We start from the raw sequence: 17,268 nt of genomic DNA, 5'->3' as shown, positions 1-17,268 counted from the left end.
CACAGGATTTTAAGAAGTTTTCCTACATTTTTAATGTTTTTCCTTTTAAAAATACAGAACTGGTAGTCTAGTCACACTCGTCACAAGTAAGTGATAACAAAAATAGAAAGCAGAAATCCATGTGGGACTAACACTTTACAAAAGCCTGTCTTTTTTTTTTTTCCACAAATATGTTTTCACAGACAATAATTAGCAGACAAACACACTGTTTGCAGTTGCACTGTATTGACTTAAAAGGCGGTTACAAAATCATCTCAATAAAGAGTGCCTTCCAGGGTGAAAGATTTATTTGTGTGGGGGGGTGTGTGCATGCAATCAGTTTGATACTGTGCACCAAATCAGGAAAATGTGCTCAGACCTTTGTGTGTCATTTCGATGTGGTTCTTTTTCTCACACACACACACACACACCACACCACACAGAGGAACGGAAATAGATTTCTGGGACAGCTGTCTTCTTTGTCTAAATCTTTCTCTATAAAAGAAAAAAAAAGATGTGTAATTTTGGTTGATTAAAGATTCTGCTCCATGAAGGAAAAAAAAAATCACAAAATCCATTTTTTTCACCTTTTTCAGTCATTTCCGCATGAATAAATATTATCCATTAAAAACCTTTAAAAAGGTGCCGAGATACACAGTGTTATATTTGTTTCTTTATTGACTTTCTCGTTGCCATGCCGGTTCTTTTTCTCTAGCCTCTGGAAACAATTTTCTGCGTCATATCCTGAATCAAGGCTCTCTGCAGGCGCGTGCACACACAGACCCTTTCTTCAACCCACCTCTTCCTCCCTCTCCTCAGCTGTTCTCTCAGTCCATGGCATGAATGCGAGTTTGAAGAAAGCTGCCTCGTTAGGTCTCCATTGCTAATTCTATGACGAAATGTCAGGTTGGTCCATCCAGGCACAATTTGCAGCAAGAAAGGAACATGAAGGTGTGGAGGGGGCGGGACGCCGGCATTCCAGCTGCTTCCTTCAAACGACACCTTACAAGGCAGAGACCTTGACTATGTTGCTGCTTGTGGTGGAAATGTTCGTAGTGGGTTGAGGGCTGCTCGGTGAGGGCCTGCTCTCTCCTTCTGGCGTCAGTGCCGGTGGGGTAGGAATACTGATGATGGCTGTTGTGAGGTGGGAGGTTTTGCAGTTTGGTCTCAGCCCGTCATCTGATTTCATATTGAGACTGGAACGACTAGAAAACAAAAGGGTTTTTTTATTTATTTATTTATTAATAATACAAGAGTCAGTAATCAGGTCCAAAGTCTTATGAGCCCATAAGGGCTCCCTGACCGCAGGCTTAAACTTCAGTGCAGTTTTATTTCCCCTTTCAAAACCTCCATCCCTTTATCTTTTTTCTACTTGTTTCCCCTGCAGTAGTCTTGAGAATCTGGCAGCTGGGAGCATTCCTATTAGATCTGCATCAGTTGCATCCTATAATTAATTACCACGGGAAAATGATAGGTCTGTTTTCTGTGCATCTGCATAGCTGCAGGAGTCCTCAGTTACCAGCCGAACAGGCTTGCTTTAAACACAGGGCTTGTCCTTTCAAAATATAAAGGGTTCCCTGTTGGAAAGTCACCGCTGTTGTTATTACAGGTTGACTCACTAACAGACTCTGTCCTAATGTCTCAAGTGTCTGGGTACTTCTGTGTGACAAGGTGGGTCAGGTAATGTGTCTTAATGGGCCAACTTCTGGTGGCAAGAGAGACGAGCTTTCGAGCCACACTGAGCTCTGCGTCAGGCCTGGGAAATGTACTCCCGGCCCCACAGCTAAATACAAGGTGGAACAGCTTGTTTAGCATAAGTAGTTAGCACATATTGTAAGGGAACACTCAAGGTAGAGTGGCCTGTTATAACACCTCTGCAGTTATAGGAAAAAAGAAGTGTGGGGCTAAAGCCATCCAGTGTCGGTAACCCACTAACCCCACCCACACTGTCTACCCTGCCACTTGCATCGGTGTAACTTAGGTCGCTCACAGGTGTGAACAGGCCACTCCTGAGCAACGTCAGTTACACCGACCTAACTGCTGGTGCGGACAGTGCTCTGCCCGTGGGAGAGCTGCTCCCGCCCACAGAGCTGCTGCCGCTCGTTGTGGCTGGGTTAATTAAGTTGGCGGGAGAGCTCTCTCCCGTCGGCTTAGAGCAGCTACGCTAGAGAGCTTCCAGGGGTGCCACTGCGTCGGTGCAGCTCTGCCGCTGTCAGCTCTCTTGCGTAGCCACAGTCGCAGCTGAAGAGGCTAAGGCAGAGTTTCCAAAACCTTAGAAAACTGAGCCCTGCATCAGGAAAATTAAAAGAATCCCCAGTCCCTCCTTCTCACTGCAGCCTCTCCATGTGTTCTTAAAGCCCAACCCGCCATGAGCGGCTGCTCCCAGTAGAGAGTGCAGATCTTCGTAATAGCTCTGTCACTGCTCATCTGTAACAGTTTTGACATTTAAAATGTCATAACTGGAATTGGTTTGAGCACCCACTGAAATGAACAGAGCAGTTCATACGCTTCAGAGCTTTTGTTTCAGGCTTGCTGCAGACTCGGGCAGATGTTGATTACACTTGGATAACCTTTTCAAGGTTTTCTTTAAAACCATAATAGCTGGATATGTACTTTTTTTTTTTTTAATGGAAGATTGTAGGAAACAACGGAGAGGCCTGTCCGTTCCTCCAGTCTAATCCTTTCTGTCCCCCAAGGGGATACCCCCACCCTTTGGGAAATACTGAGCTAATGCCTGAAAGGGCCATGGGGAATGAACTCCCTCACTATTCCCTTTCTCATTCCCATTCTCATACATTATACTTCACTTAAACACCTTGCTGAATCATGTTACTGGTGCAGAATAGCTGCATCCTCCTTGCCCCAGAGGCAGCTGCATTTCTACTGTGGGTAAAATGGATTTTATACATTTTGGAATCAGGGGGAAGGCTGGAGTTACTGTTTCAAATGCAAGTCTTTGCCTCCTCCCCTTTTCCAAAGCTCCCTAATGCACAAGAAGAAAAGGAGTACTTGTGGTACCTTAGAGACTAACCAATTTATTTGAGCATAAGCTTTCCTGAGCTACAGCTCACTTCATCGGATGCATACTGTGGAAAGTACGGAAGATCTTTTTATACACACAAAGCATGAAAAAATGGGTGTTATAAAAAGATCTTCTGTACTTTCCACAGTATGCATCCGATGAAGTGAGCTGTAGCTCACGAAAGCTTATGCTCAAATAAATTGGTTAGTCTCTAAGGTGCCACAAGTACTCCTTTTCTTTTTGCGAATACAGACTAACACGGTTGTTACTGTGAAACCTAATGCACAAGAAGTTTGGCTGGGCACAGGGCGAGGACTTCAGAAGTTCATTCAACTACTATGATGGTGATGCCTCGATTATGCACTAAATTATGTTTGAAAGGAGAGTCCATTTGAAAATCCTCTATTGAAAGAGAGATCTTGCTTCACTGATGTTACTAATCACACATTAGACTCGCACAACTCAACCCATTCTGTACTTTATGCAGCACATACAGATTGCCTGGCACCGATGCTGTCTGGCATTGCTCATGACCGAGCACACAGCTGTGGTCAAGTTGGCAGAAACTGAGAGCTGCCTCCCTCTGGTCAGCCAAAGAAGAGCTGTGCTGAGCTGGGTATTGCCTCCTGCTGGCCTGCAGAAATGGTCCTGCATGAGCTGTAGCAATCTGGTTACAGCTGAGGCTGAACCAAGGGGAGCCTCAGCTGGAAGTCACCTCTCTTGGGTCCAAACTGGCTGGAGAAGAACTGAGCTAGAGCTTGGGTCAGCTTCCTCTGGGACAAGTCCATCGGAGTTGCACATAGCAGCCAGGAGCCACCTCTCCTGGGAGCATGTTAGTAGAACTGGAACTTAGATCATCCCAGGTGGGACCCACTTCTCCTGGGCCGAGTGAGTAGAAACTGCCCCAAACTCATCTCAGATAGACATCACCCTTAGCAGCTTTGCATGCAGCAGTCAGCAGTCAGCTCACTGTACCTTGTTGTAAGTGATGGCTGTTCACTGCACTGGATGTGTATCGTGCTTAGCTCTTGCATGCTCCGCAGGCGAGTGGCTGGCACGTTGGAGTTCGGAAGATGAGTCGTCTTCTTGTTGCGTCGAGAACAACAGGAGGTGGACCCGCCATTGTTACTTGACAATGAGGGGCTGCGAGTGGAGGGGTAATTCTGCATTGAGTTATCCATGCAGTTCTGCTCAAACAGCTGCTCATCTATGAACTCATGGTTCTGGCAGGGAAAAGAACAACAGTGTCACTCTCGCCAGTAGCTACCCTAAGGTGAAAAGGAGGACTTGTGGCACCTTAGTCTCTAAGGTGCCACAAGTCCTCCTTTTCACACAGCTGTTACTCTGAAACCTACCCTAAGGTGGTTCATTTTCAAGAACACCTTTTGCTATTCTTGTGGGAAAGGTCAGCCCCTCAGCTCTCTGCCCCTGTGCCTGAAACAGCTTGCACTAGACAGTTCCCAGATTTAAAAATGCAAACAACAACCGGGAAGGAGATGACTTCATCCCATTACTCATGGCAACCAAGAGAACGTATTTGCTCCCCCACAACAACATGGGAATAAGAGAAGCTGTGGCAGAGGCATAACAGCCTGTCAGGACCAGCTGGCTTACGCATTCCATATCCGTAAATAGTTTGGGCCTCATTTTTCCTTTCACTGACACACCTGTATCCCTGAAGTGACTTTGGTGAAATCTGTGGTGCCTCACTGTTATAAACCTGTGTGGAAAGGAGAGTCAGGCTCACTGTCTTCTTTGTGTTTGGGGCTAAGGCTGTGATGTGTACTGTTTGTGTCAGCAGGACCAATTGGTCATCAAGTTGGAAAGTTTAGGTATGGTGTGCTGGTTAAGCTGATCTCTGAAGGTATGTCACACCTACAGTTCCATTCAAAGCTGGGCTGGCAGCTGAGTTATATGTGGCAGAAATAAAGGTGTCAAGGTGGAAGCTGCCAGTGGGAAGAGTAAGGGGGAGGAAAATGATGATAAAGGGCAGCCTAGAACTTCAAAGTTGGGTAGCCTAGAACTGCAGAGTTGCATGGAAAACTTCAGTGCCTCTTGCACCAATGAGTAGAAGACAGTGTAGGGAAGAACCAAAGTATATACACATCTAGGCGCATACATAAATATTCATAGATGCCTAACATACAAATTTTGCTTTTTACCGAACAGAACTGGAAAAGAAGGAAGGGGGAACTGGAGATAAGGCAGTCATCAATTTTAATTGCAACAGATACTAGGTCTTACAGCGAACAAAGGTATCAGCAAAAAATGAACCACATGCACAAACTCTCAAGAACAGGACCAATAACAAGAAAGGAAACAAACACTCTGGACGTGTTACAGAGATCGTAGAAAACAGATTGAATTAAAAAGGAAATACCTTGATGGTGGAAGTTCGTACAGATAACAGGGGATCATCCACAAGATAGGACAATCCCTACAGGACAACATGCCAACAAAAGATAAAAACACGATTGATTGTCCATTCCCGCATTCCAGAGTTTAGTCCCAGCATTCCATCCATTCAATCTCAGCATTCCATCTGGCACCCCAAGTTTGAATGGGCAATTGAGCCTTTCCTTTACTAAACTCATTTGCTAAATCAGATTAGTCTTTTTCTTTATCTTTCTTTCAACATAGTGTTCTGGAACCTTGCATTTTAATTGTTTGTGTTCTCTTTCTAAAAGAGAATGGAAGGGCAAGGCAATTTACAGCTGTTTGTTCATTTTTTATTTTATTTATTTATTGAGAGCCAGAAGCAGAGGATAAAACAAATTCTCAGCCACTCAATCAGATCTTGCCCAATTGGGATTGCAGTGTGACTGGATCAGGGGTTACACAAGCAATGGGGCTGTGTTTTGATTGGCCTTTGTGGAAATATAGAAGGAAGGTTTTGGCTGAAGGATGTGGCTCAAACCAGGCAGCAGCCAGAGAAAGGGTAGGATATGAATGTCAGTGTTCACATCTGGGGTGGGGAACAGAGCTGAAAAATCTTGTGTTAACATAGCAAACAATTTTTTGTTATGATTGTCGGAAGCACCTCGAGGCCACTTTGTCTTTTAACACATCAGATTTGTGGACCATTCACAGCTGTTAAATTGTAGGACTTTATTCTAGTGACAACTGCAGATACTGTAAAAATAAAGAATGTACTTTTAAAATCCCTCTGTCTAGTTTCAGGAAAGGTGAATTGCCCTTTGAAACGTGTTGGTAACCATGCACATGGATCATTCCTCATTCCATTCCACCTGCAACTTTGAAACATTGCAAAATGACTCTTCAGTGTTTAAGAATTCATATGCTGTGATTTGACATTTTTGCATAATATCTTAATAGATTAAGAATGCCAAGGAAGTACAGGAATTTCAACACAAAAATTGATTGAGCTGTTTTGACTAATGCATTGAGAACCACAATCTAAACATGCTGCATCTGACTCCTTGAATGACAATCTCTTTTTTGAAAACGTTGATACTCCAGGTCAGCAGCACTCAAAGTTCAAGAACTGAACAGCCACTTAATGCTGAGCAGAGTTGCAGAGAGCCAAAAAACCACAATCAAAATAAACCCACCTTAAACAAAATCCTGGTGGTGTTTGCATCATGATTAGAGCTGATCATATGACTACTGTGAAGAGTTTGTTCAACAGTTCAGAGATTCAGAGATTTCCACGGCCAGATGGGACGGGAGGATTGTGATAATTTAGTCTGGCCTCCTGCATAATACAGGCCATAGAACTTCCCCAGAATAATTCCTTTTGAAGTAGAGCAGATCTTTTAAAAAAAACTTATCTTGATTTAAAAAGTGGAAAATGAGGAATCCAGCTTGACCCTTTTTTGTAACTTATTCAAGTTGTTAGTTATCTTCTGTTTCCCCATTACCCAACAAATAATGTATTCAAAATTAACTGTTTTCATTAATCAAACAGTTCTATGCATTTTTTGAAGACACAAAATTATTTTCTTTGCTGTTGTAATGCCAACAGACCCCAGTTGTCAGCAGGCAGGATCGAACCTGGGGCCTCCGAAACTTAGTGCATGAGCCTCAAACCAACTGGCTGCTAGCTAAGGCTGTAGAGCAGACTCAATCATCTACATCTATTTCTCTCATCTCAGTGCTACTAGAAGGGACAGAACACCACACCCAGGAGGTGTGTGGGTTACACTGTTATTCATCAAGTACATTATTTTCAAATAATTATTTTCATGATTTGATCAGCTCTAACTGTGATACGCAAATATGTGACAACATGGCTGACAATCTCATCCTGGTTGGGACAGGCTGGAAAATGTGGGGAAAATGCAGCAAATATTTTGTGGATTTTTTTTTCAGCAGTGTTCATCTAAATTCAAAATTGCAATGACATTTTTGGTCCAAAAATCAAAATTCAGAAAATTTTCAACAGCTGATGCAAATATCTGACTGCAACGGCAGGACAGTTCACCTCACTAGTTTTTGTGGCTCTCTTTGGTTCTACTCAATGCAGTAATGCTTCTATATTCCTGTTCCTAACCCTGCATTGGCACCTCGGCCAAAATAAATTGGGGCCAATACAAAAGAAAATACAAGGAAAATCTTCTGCCCTGCATTCTCCTCTCTCTGCTGCTGTCCCTTTGATCCAGTCGTCTGTTGTTATAATTCATTTTGGGCCAGACGGTATCGCCTTACTCATACTGAATAGCAACTTATATGACAAGCAGTCTCACTGAAATCAGTGGGAGTACTTGTGGAAAAAAGTACAACTCCGGAGCGAGGCTGTCATCATCTGGCCTGAAGTTTGTCTAATGTAGGCCTGAGCCCTGCAACGATTTACAGATGTACTTAACTTTATTCACTGACAGTCAGTAGAACTTGTCACAGTGTGTAAAGTTAAGCATGTGTTAAAGTTAAGCAGGATCCGGACAATAGATGGTGGACGCTTTGGGACAGAGATCTTATCTTTTTATTTTCTGTAAAATACCAGGCAAATTTATGGCACTTTGCAAATAGTGATAACAATCACATGATATGAGCCATATTTGAAATATACTATTTAAAGCTTAAGGGTAAGTACAGAATTCTAAACAATTGAAGAGTCAGGTTGTGAAATATCTGCTTGTAATGTAACATACAGAGTTATCAGAAACACAGGCAAGCTCAGATTTATACTATAAAATGAAACCAACAGTCACTGATATAGTGCGTCAGCACTGGAATGATTAGCCTCATAATTCATCATGATGAGTTTCAGGACCTGTAGGATTTAGTTGCTATAAGTATTTAACCAGTGGTCTTCTTCCAATGCATCTTTGAAACCTATGTGGTGTTATCCTGCTAGGAACCAAACTGAAATTGAGACTATGTATGCAGGTCAGAAATCAAAGTCATATCTGATGGTGGATGCAGATAAGGAAAGGGATACATCTTATCAGGTCTTAACCCACTGGTGTCTTTCCAGAATGGGCCATGATATACAATATAGGCACTATGTCCCTTTACCACAAATCACCAGTGAATATAAAGCTGGAAATGAAATGCACATGAGATAAAGATCTGTTTGCAATTTTTCCAGGAACTTCTGCTTACAGAACTATTTAAAAATTAAAAAATAGCGCTTCCTAGGGTCTTACTCCAGCACCATGCATTGCATGTGTGAAACGTCATGACAGGAGAACCCACTTGACTGGCCTCCAGATGAACTACATGCTCCTTTAAATGAGGCTTGTCAGGAAAGACATGCACAGTGTCACTAAATCACATCAAAAAGGCTCGTCTGCTCCCTTTAAATGGCTCAGTTGTTGTTTTCTCTGGTCTATTTGTGGTAGGGAATATGTGTGGCTTGGAGTTTGCTGGCATCAGCTTCCCACTGTAGCCCTCTTCATGCCAGCAGTTGCATACATCATTGGTAGTGGGTGGGAGCAATGGGTTTAGAGGAACCATAGAATGTCAGGGTTGGAAGGGACCTCAGGAGGTCATCTAGTCCAACCCCCTGTTCAAAGGAGGACCAACCCCAATTTTTGCCCCAGATCCCTAAATGGTCCCCTCAAGGATTGAGCTCACAACCCTGGGTTTAGCAGGCCAATGCTCAAACCACTGAGCTATCCCTCCCCCCCATAATATATGCACTTTAACTGCAAGTGTAGCCAAGGACAAACTGAGTTTAGCCCTAATTCAGAAACCATGGTTAAAGCCTACTCCCGCAAATCTGTCTCTTTGGTCATTGCAGGCTGTTTCTCTGCTCTGCAGTGGCTGTTTGCCCTGCAGTCTGTACTGTCATTTGCACCAGTTGCAAAGTGAGTGCCAGGAGGCGGAGAAATGCTACCCGATCAGAAGGATAGTGATTTGCACTGACTGTGCCCTGGTGTAAATGCCTGCACAGGACAATCCATCCCTTTTACACAGATGTACACTGTTAGCATTTTGCACAATGCTTATTTGTGAAGCAATTCACAAAAAGAAAGTGAATCTTTCCCCATATGACATATTCCAGGGAACTTCTGAAATTCAGGACCCATCACTTCACTGACACATATTTTTATCACCAACGGGGATGAGTGTTTGTGAGTGCATGCGTTGGTTTAGAGGAGCATACTGCACCCATGTCCTTTCCAAAGGAAGCCTGGACCCAGGAGCAAAGGATTTAATCAGATTTAGAAAGGGTCCTGTTGCTACTTACAGTTGTTTTTTCCAGGCAGTGCAGCAGGTGGTGATGTTGGCTTTCGATCAGCGAGGTGGATTTGCTGATGTGCTGCTCATCATCACTAGAACCCTAAACAACCAGAGAAAGAAGAATCAGGCTTGAAATCCTGGGGATAAAGGGAACAACCATGTCAGATTGTACAGGGGAGGAGGTGGGGGAAAGGTGACAATTCCAGTGTTGCCAACTTTCATGTTTTTATCATGAGTCTTGGGAGTTGGTGTTTTCCTTAAAGCTCCAGCTCCTGGATTCAGGTCAGAATCTCAGTTTTCATTTTTAAAAAAAGTAAGTTTGTAGCCCTTTGTGGTTATGGAGAAGAGCTTGGAAACATGACCAGAGTGTGGCCTAAAGACCCAGAAAACAGCAGGCAAGGGAAAAGAACTCACAATTTATTGTTTTTCAAAAAAGTCATGATGTTTGAAAGCTCAGAATGGCAATGCTACAACTTGCAAAAAGTTTCACCCTAAACCCTACTGCCTCCAAGAAGGGGGTGATTTGCTTGGGAGTGAGGAGTTTGTTAGTCTCCTTTTAAGTCAAGAATGAACCAGTGGCTGGGGTATAATTCAGGAAGCAGGTGGTATGTAGCTTTATGATCCTGTCTCTTGAGTGGGAAATGGTACAAAACATACAATGACCTGAGGTGAAACAGTGAAGACAGGCAGTAGGAAAAAACAGCCCATGACTGGCTTTGTGGGGTGTTACCGAATAGACTGATAGTAGTAGGGGCCAGGATTCCTGGGTTCTGGTCCAAGCTCTAGTAACATCTCTATATCTGTCTTCAGTCTCCTAAAATGGAACTGATGTGTATCTGCTCTCTAGTGATATGGTAAGGCTTCTGTGTGGGGGCTAAGTGCCATTATGGTTTCAATGAGAGCTGTTAGTGTCTGGTATTTCATAGGATCAAGCCCTTTGTTTGAAAAGCAGCTTGAATAAAAGGCACTGGAGATGTGCAAATTATTATTATTAATAAATCATCACTATTAGTAGAAGTGAAGTAGATTTTACTGGGGAACATGTAGCATTGGCACAAGAGATTTGATCAGAGGGAATTAGCAGCACCCCCTCAAAAGAAAAAGCCCTGTTTTCTGAGGGTGTCTGTGGGGGTTGTGACTTTTATTAATTAGGATTATATTATTGATTATTATTTGTATTGTGGTAGTACCTAGGAATCCCAGTCATGGATCACAGCCCCAGCGGGCTAGGCGCTGTACAATAATTGCCCCAAAGAGTTTACACTCTAAGTCAGACAGCTGGGTGGGTTTCCTGAGTTAAAATTCCCTGTCAGAGTCATTAGATTCAGCTCAGGCAGGCATTCCCAGCTGGGCTGGAATCATGCGCAGCTGAGATGCATTAGGCTCAGAACCTTTAAAAGACCTTGGCTGTTAGCAAACAAGACAAAAAGGACAGGCAGTATCAGACAGGTTTAATCATTGGGCTGAATTTTGGGGGCAGGTGAGTGATAAGTATTCAAGCCATATAAAAGAAAAATTACTTGAGATGGGTGTGTGTGTGTGTGTGTGCGCGTTCGTTCGTTCTTTTTTTTGACTTCACAAGAAACCTTTGCAGTAAAGCAGGGACCCCACAGAAAGTTTTTTGCTTAATCTTGTCTTCCTGAGAAGTTTTGTCCTAGCTGCTGAGAGCCTGGCCTCCCAAATCATGATCAGGTAGGAGAAGGAATGCTACCTGCAAATTGCTCTGTTCTTACTCTCCTCTAAGCCCCTAACTGGGTGCGGGTTTCATGCTGCTGATGAATGGTCTTTCGTGAGGGACACAGATAGTAGGCATAAGACAAACTGAAAGCCTAGCTCTGTAATGAGGATGGCCCTATCTACTACAAATAACAAATCCAAATGGGGAATGTGAAATCCAAAAGAGCTGCAGTACAGTATATGCATAATAATACTCAGCACTTTGACGAAGCTTATTGTCTTCAAAGGTCTGTACCAGCTAACCCCAATGCCACCATTCTGATAGAGATCAGTACTAATATCTCTATGGGGAAACTGATGCATAGAAAGGTAAAATGACTTGCCCGAGGGGATAGTGGAAGCCAGCTTCAGAGCTGGGAGTAGAACTCAGATGTTCCTCTTGCCTATGCCTGTCTGCTGACCATCAGACCATGATGTTGTTGTTATTATTGCTTCTCTTGCCATTATGTATGGACTCTAGAGAGGGATCAGAGCCCCCTTGTGCTAGGCACCCTACAACCAACCAACCAACCCCAGAGAGCTCAGAGTCTAATCTTTCATTATTCTTACAATTGAGTCATTCAGCAGAAAGATATTAGATCCATTTAATTATATATAAACATTAGTTACTTAAATTCACTATTTACATGATTTTTTTGGTCAGGTAAGGAAGGACGATGTCTGAAAGCACTCTGTTGCTTGCTCAATGTTGTAAATATCTAATTAAAGAAAATAAATATGCTCTAAGATCTCTCTGGAGCCCCATGAAACTGGGCAGAGATTAAACACACATACGAGAGAGGATTTCCAATAAGCACATTTTTTGAGTGCCACAGTCAAGGTTTATTTATCACAGTATGTAAACCCGTGAATCTGCTGTTTCTCCGTGTCTTATACAAATGCCTGTTTCTCAGAGTATTGCATGCATCATTCACTTCTCAATTTGAAAATCGGATATGCTCCAGAAATGGGAAGAAAGAAGCTAAGAAGAAGCTGTTTGGCAAGTCTCTCTGCTGTTCCAAAACAAGGATTATTTTAGTTCTTCCATTCCATAGTTGCAGTTTTAAGAGCTACTTTGCTAAGCATTTTTTCTTTAAACCAACTGACCCTGAAATCCACCCCAATTTCATGGCCTGTTTTCTGCGATCATACTCATTAATCTTTGTGTGTATTCAGTGGCTAAAATTTTCAGACAATTAGACACATTAAAATGACAATTAAATGTTTGCAAGTGACCCCCTTAAGCTCCTTAGGTGTTTCAGCAGTAGATGCCTGGGAGAGAGACTCCTCTGCGATGCTCGAAGCTGAAAGATAAAAGTTGACACGTGTGCCTTGCATACCTGTTTCTGGCACATAACAGCAGTATCCAAAAGTTTGAGAGAGAAAATGGGTGGAATGGGATAGAAAGCAGAACATTTTAACATAGGCATCTACCGGCTGGCTTCATCTAGGGCTGTTAAAGGGTTTAAATCAGTTGTGTTTAACTCAGCTGATGGCCAACATACCTAAGTGGATCCTGTGATATATTGAGCATTTGGCTGCATCTTTGAAACCACACCCAGGATCGTACTGTGATGTCTAACTTGGCATTTCTGAAAATCGGGTAAATTGACTGATGCTAAACCAGAGGCATCTCAGGGCATAATTCGGGGTCACGGACTGCACACACTATTTATAGACTGATACAAGGGAATCTCTCCTAGGTAGGAGGCAGTTCCACTTTGTTGCCTTGAAACCTGTTGTGCTGGGACATTTCCAGAAGGTATTTTCAGGGTTGGGCTAAAAACCACCTGAACAGTTTAGGTTTTTCTTTCTTACCCAGGTCAACTAACACGGCAAATAGGTCCTGTGCAAAGCCTGCAGAGGTCACTAGCGAACCCTCTCCGCACTGAGATGGAGAGAAGGAATAGAAACTGAGAAGAACTTTGCATGTGAATATCTCCTGTGGAGGACACCTGATGTGATAAAGCAAATGCAGCAGTATAAAGCTAAATCTCACTTAAAAGAAGAAAGGAACAGACCATTGCAACAAACGGCTTTAAGTAACATGAATCTCTCTGAGAACCAGAGGTGCTTTGTAGCATGAATATAGAAACAAACTGACCTGAAGGTTTATTGCATTGATCCAGGACATCTGTGCAGAGAGATTTGCATGCTTTTTCACAGAAATCAGTAACGGTTGGACAGTCAGGATATTCGTGTTAAAAAGCCATTTGCAACAGCAACATGAGAAAAAGTCATAAATGGGCAGTGACACATGATTATTTTGTGATGAGGGGGCAGGACCCATTTATTTCTGCTCCCAGGAACTCACAGGTTATTGACTTGTAGCAGTAGCTGTATTGGGGGGAAGGATAGTTTTGTGGTTAAAGCATTAGTATGGGTCATCGTCAAGTCTGGTGTCTCTCTACTGTTTTTGTCTGGCTCCAAAGCTAAAGTGGACACATTTTAAACCGCATGGAGAGACAACATGCTGCAACACGCCTACTGCAGGGACTGCCACAGACTGTTACAGGTGCCTTTACCCTGCTTTGCACAGGTCCTGAATGTGTTGCATGAGATAAATTTGCCAGATGCTATAGAAATTTAAGGATGGAAACTCGATCATTGGCACCCTGAGTAAAGGCAGACATCTGTCACTTCCTGCAGAATACCCAGCACTTTAGAAATCCACAGGAAATCAGCCGACACCTAACACAGCTAGTGAAACATTGCTCTAACTGCAAGAAGAAAACCGATTGCCCAAATAGCAGCAGGCTCCAACTCGTTGGAATTCTACATACTATGTGAAGAACAGGGGTACAGAACAACAAAATGCTTAACATGAGTATATCAGAAAGCAGCCAATAGGAAAGAGACACTGTCCTTGCTTCCAACCATTGAAATCGTACTATATTAACTTGCCACCCCTCCTCTGCCCATGCCAACTGATCACTTAGGAAAGTAGCATCAATGATGCAAGCTCAGGTTAGGCAGGAGCTCGTTCCCACTTACCAGGTCCCTGCATGTTGTGCTGGAGAGCAAATATGAATGGAATTTGAAAGCCAAGGAAACAAGGCTTCATTGGCTCTGGTAGAAGACCTAAATTCCACGGTAGAATACATAGTGTTGGCAACTTCTCTCCTCTCCCTCCCTCTCCCCCGGAGGGCAGACTTGAAACGTATGGAAACACAGATCGTGGGATGAATATTATTAGAAATAAATAGTACCGAGGGTCAGACTCCTGCCTTATCTTCCTTGCTCCTGCTTTTCCTCCAGCTCGGTACGTTCAGAAACAGACACTGAATTTCTGGCACATCTCAACATGCAAAAAAGAGTGGGGAAACAGAAGATAATAACAGCTGGAGCAACAAATGCATATAGACAGTCTGAGCACACAAATGCCTGGCAGTGGCTGTTCTATCCAGAAGCGCATTCCAGGAGAGAATGATACCTGCGTTGCTCCATGCAAAGGCAATCTGGGTTCATTAGAAGAAAAATCTGTCTGTAATGAAAAGCCCAGGAGAGTGTCAAGAATTTGATCTGGGATCCTACCTCTTCAAGCTTCTGGGGAAAATGATACAAGCTACCATCCCCAGTTTGCACTTGAAAGGCACACACTGAACTGCTGGTGTCCTTGTGGAAGACTTGCTTCCTGTGTGTGGCATCCAGCTTCACAAATCTGAAGAACTCCATGGGTTGTCTTATCTCTTACGCTTGGTGTTTCAGTGAACAAAGTTGGACAGAGTTGAGTACAGAGGGACTGGCACAGAAGCTAATTTTAGTCTTTCCATGTGGATGATTCTGCCCTTTATCAATATTGTGGCTGCAGAGGGTTCTTGGTTGTAAGAAAAGACAGATCTCAAAACTGTCTTGTTTCAAAATACAGACCTCCTATCATTTCAACAAGAAGTGAATCATGTCTACACGACCACTTTTGGTGGTATAACTTGTGTCATGCATGTGAAGAAACACCCACCTGAGCAACGTAAATTACACCGACATAAGCACCGGTGTGGACAGTGCTACATTGGCAGGAGAGCTCTCTCCCATCAGCATAGGGTGGCTACACAAGCGATCTTACAGCAGCACAGCTGTAAGGTGTTAATGGCAAGAGGAGATTAAGGCTCACGTATGCTGTGTAGGCTGCAGCCACTACAAGGTACATGCCCATCAACACTTGAACATGTCTAATGTTCCATCTATTAACACTGCATCACTTGCTCCCATAAATGAAAGGATACAAAACCTGCCTATTCAGTGTCTGCATGGCAAATACAAAATGCTTCAAACCCACATTTCACTGAAGGAAAAGTCGATGCCGCCTTTAGGGAATGAATATTCTCTCCATACTGCTCTCCTTTGATCATCCCTCCTCCTCCTCTTTTGCTCTTTACACTGCCAAGCTCTAAGCTGAAGACACATGGCTTGATTCTCCCCGCACATAAGCTGGCGTAAATCAGGAGTAACTCCACTGGTGTGAGAGGAGAATCAGACCCATGTTTCGACATGCCCCAAAGCCCTCAGGATGCTGTCCATTCAGTCAGAATGGTAGCTGTGGTAGTTATTTCCTTGGATAACCCCTCAGAACTGCAGATAATGTATTTTGGGACCCATAAGTCCTAATGCTTCCATTCTGGCTCATCTCACACTGTTACTATTGGGCATTTACAAAACAATTATATATTGATTACATAGTAGTAAACAATGAAAATTCCATGCTAATTGCTAATAAGGACTACATAGTAATTACACTTGGAATTATTGCTAAATCTAAGGCAGTCTTGTCACTAGATATACACATGAAAGTTCCATTAATATTGACGCAAGTTCTGGGCCTGCTTCAAGAATAGGACATATAACCAAGTGTAGCTACTATGTAACTAATGCTCATTTGCCCATGAGAGTATACCCAGTAGCCAGGAACCAAAATATTATCTAACACACCAACTACAAAAGATAGATTCCTTTCTTCTGTACATTTTAAAATAATCTGAGACTGGCAAATCACTGGCCAGATTCTGCCACTGTCCCTCACAGTTGTCACAACATCTGCAGTAGCCACAAAGCCAAAAAAAGAAAAAGAACCCTTTCCTAACTCATTTTGGGCAAAAGCCAGAAATGAACCTAGGAGCCAATTATTGCTCTCAAGCTAATATGTTCTGGACTTTTGCATCTGTGTCCCAGTAGCCATTTTTGAGCTGCCTGGCAGATTGGCTTGGTTGAAAGAGAAGTGATGGGATTCACGTTGGGGAGACAGGCTGGAAAATCAAGTGAGGGCCACACATATGTGCTGAGCTGCCATGGCATTTTTAAATAGTACAATTAAAAGACCATCAAAACCCAGGGCATGATTTAAATTTTCAGTGTAACTGTGCATGTTGCCTCCTGATGAAATAACAGAATCTTATTAACACATCTGAGCTGGTTCTCCGAGTCCCTGGCCACGTCGTAACCATTCTGTGCCTCCTTCAAAAGTTTCACAGTTTGATTGGCAAGCCATGTTTACAGTACGTGCTAAAAAAAAAAAATGCAACCAGCTGAGAAGGTTTAATGCTCATTTTCAGAAGGCCTCACTGACATTAGGGGCTGGGGACCTTTGCCGTGTAAGAGAGAAACTGCCTGCAATAGAACCGAAGGCTCGTGAGTGGTGAATTGGATTCTGACATGGATGGTCACTAGGCTGAGGTGACAAAATTCCCCATGTCCTGTTCAGCTGGGCTGGGTTTTGACAAACATGGAAAAAGAGAACCTAGCTCTCAGATTTGCTTAGTGCTTCCAGAGCCATTTTCATCCAGAGAGCTCAGTGCCATATACAAAGGGTGGTAAATATCATATGTTGCCCCTGAGAGGTGGGGAAATGAAATGACACAGTGAGTCAGTGACAGAGCCCAGTTCTTGTGCATCCCAATCTAGTGTCTGGT

At 43.2% G+C, this 17,268-nt stretch overlaps 1 protein-coding gene across 4 annotated transcripts in view; it reads right to left on the bottom strand.

Annotated features, from left to right (window-relative positions):
- Positions 1-203: 203 nt before the first annotated feature.
- The window catches only part of KCND3 (potassium voltage-gated channel subfamily D member 3), a 220,423-nt gene continuing 203,358 nt past the window's right edge, over positions 204-17,268 (bottom strand). For 3 of the 4 annotated variants that reach the window (XM_084611315.1, XM_084611316.1, XM_084611314.1), the window contains 4 exons: positions 9,657-9,749; positions 5,382-5,438; positions 3,977-4,224; positions 204-1,184 (listed from right to left, as the gene is read on the bottom strand). In XM_084611315.1, coding sequence (XP_084467441.1) covers positions 983-1,184; positions 3,977-4,224; positions 5,382-5,438; positions 9,657-9,749 — 600 coding nt within the window. In that variant the 3' untranslated portion in view covers positions 204-982. The remainder of the gene's footprint in view (positions 1,185-3,976; positions 4,225-5,381; positions 5,439-9,656; positions 9,750-17,268) is intronic. The other variant, XM_084611317.1, reaches the window with a different exon arrangement.

This window comes from Lepidochelys olivacea (assembly GCF_965140295.1).
Source record: "Lepidochelys olivacea isolate rLepOli2 genome assembly, chromosome: 21".
Taxonomy (NCBI): Eukaryota; Metazoa; Chordata; order Testudines; family Cheloniidae; genus Lepidochelys; species Lepidochelys olivacea.
This window is presented reverse-complemented; position numbering and strand designations above follow the sequence as displayed.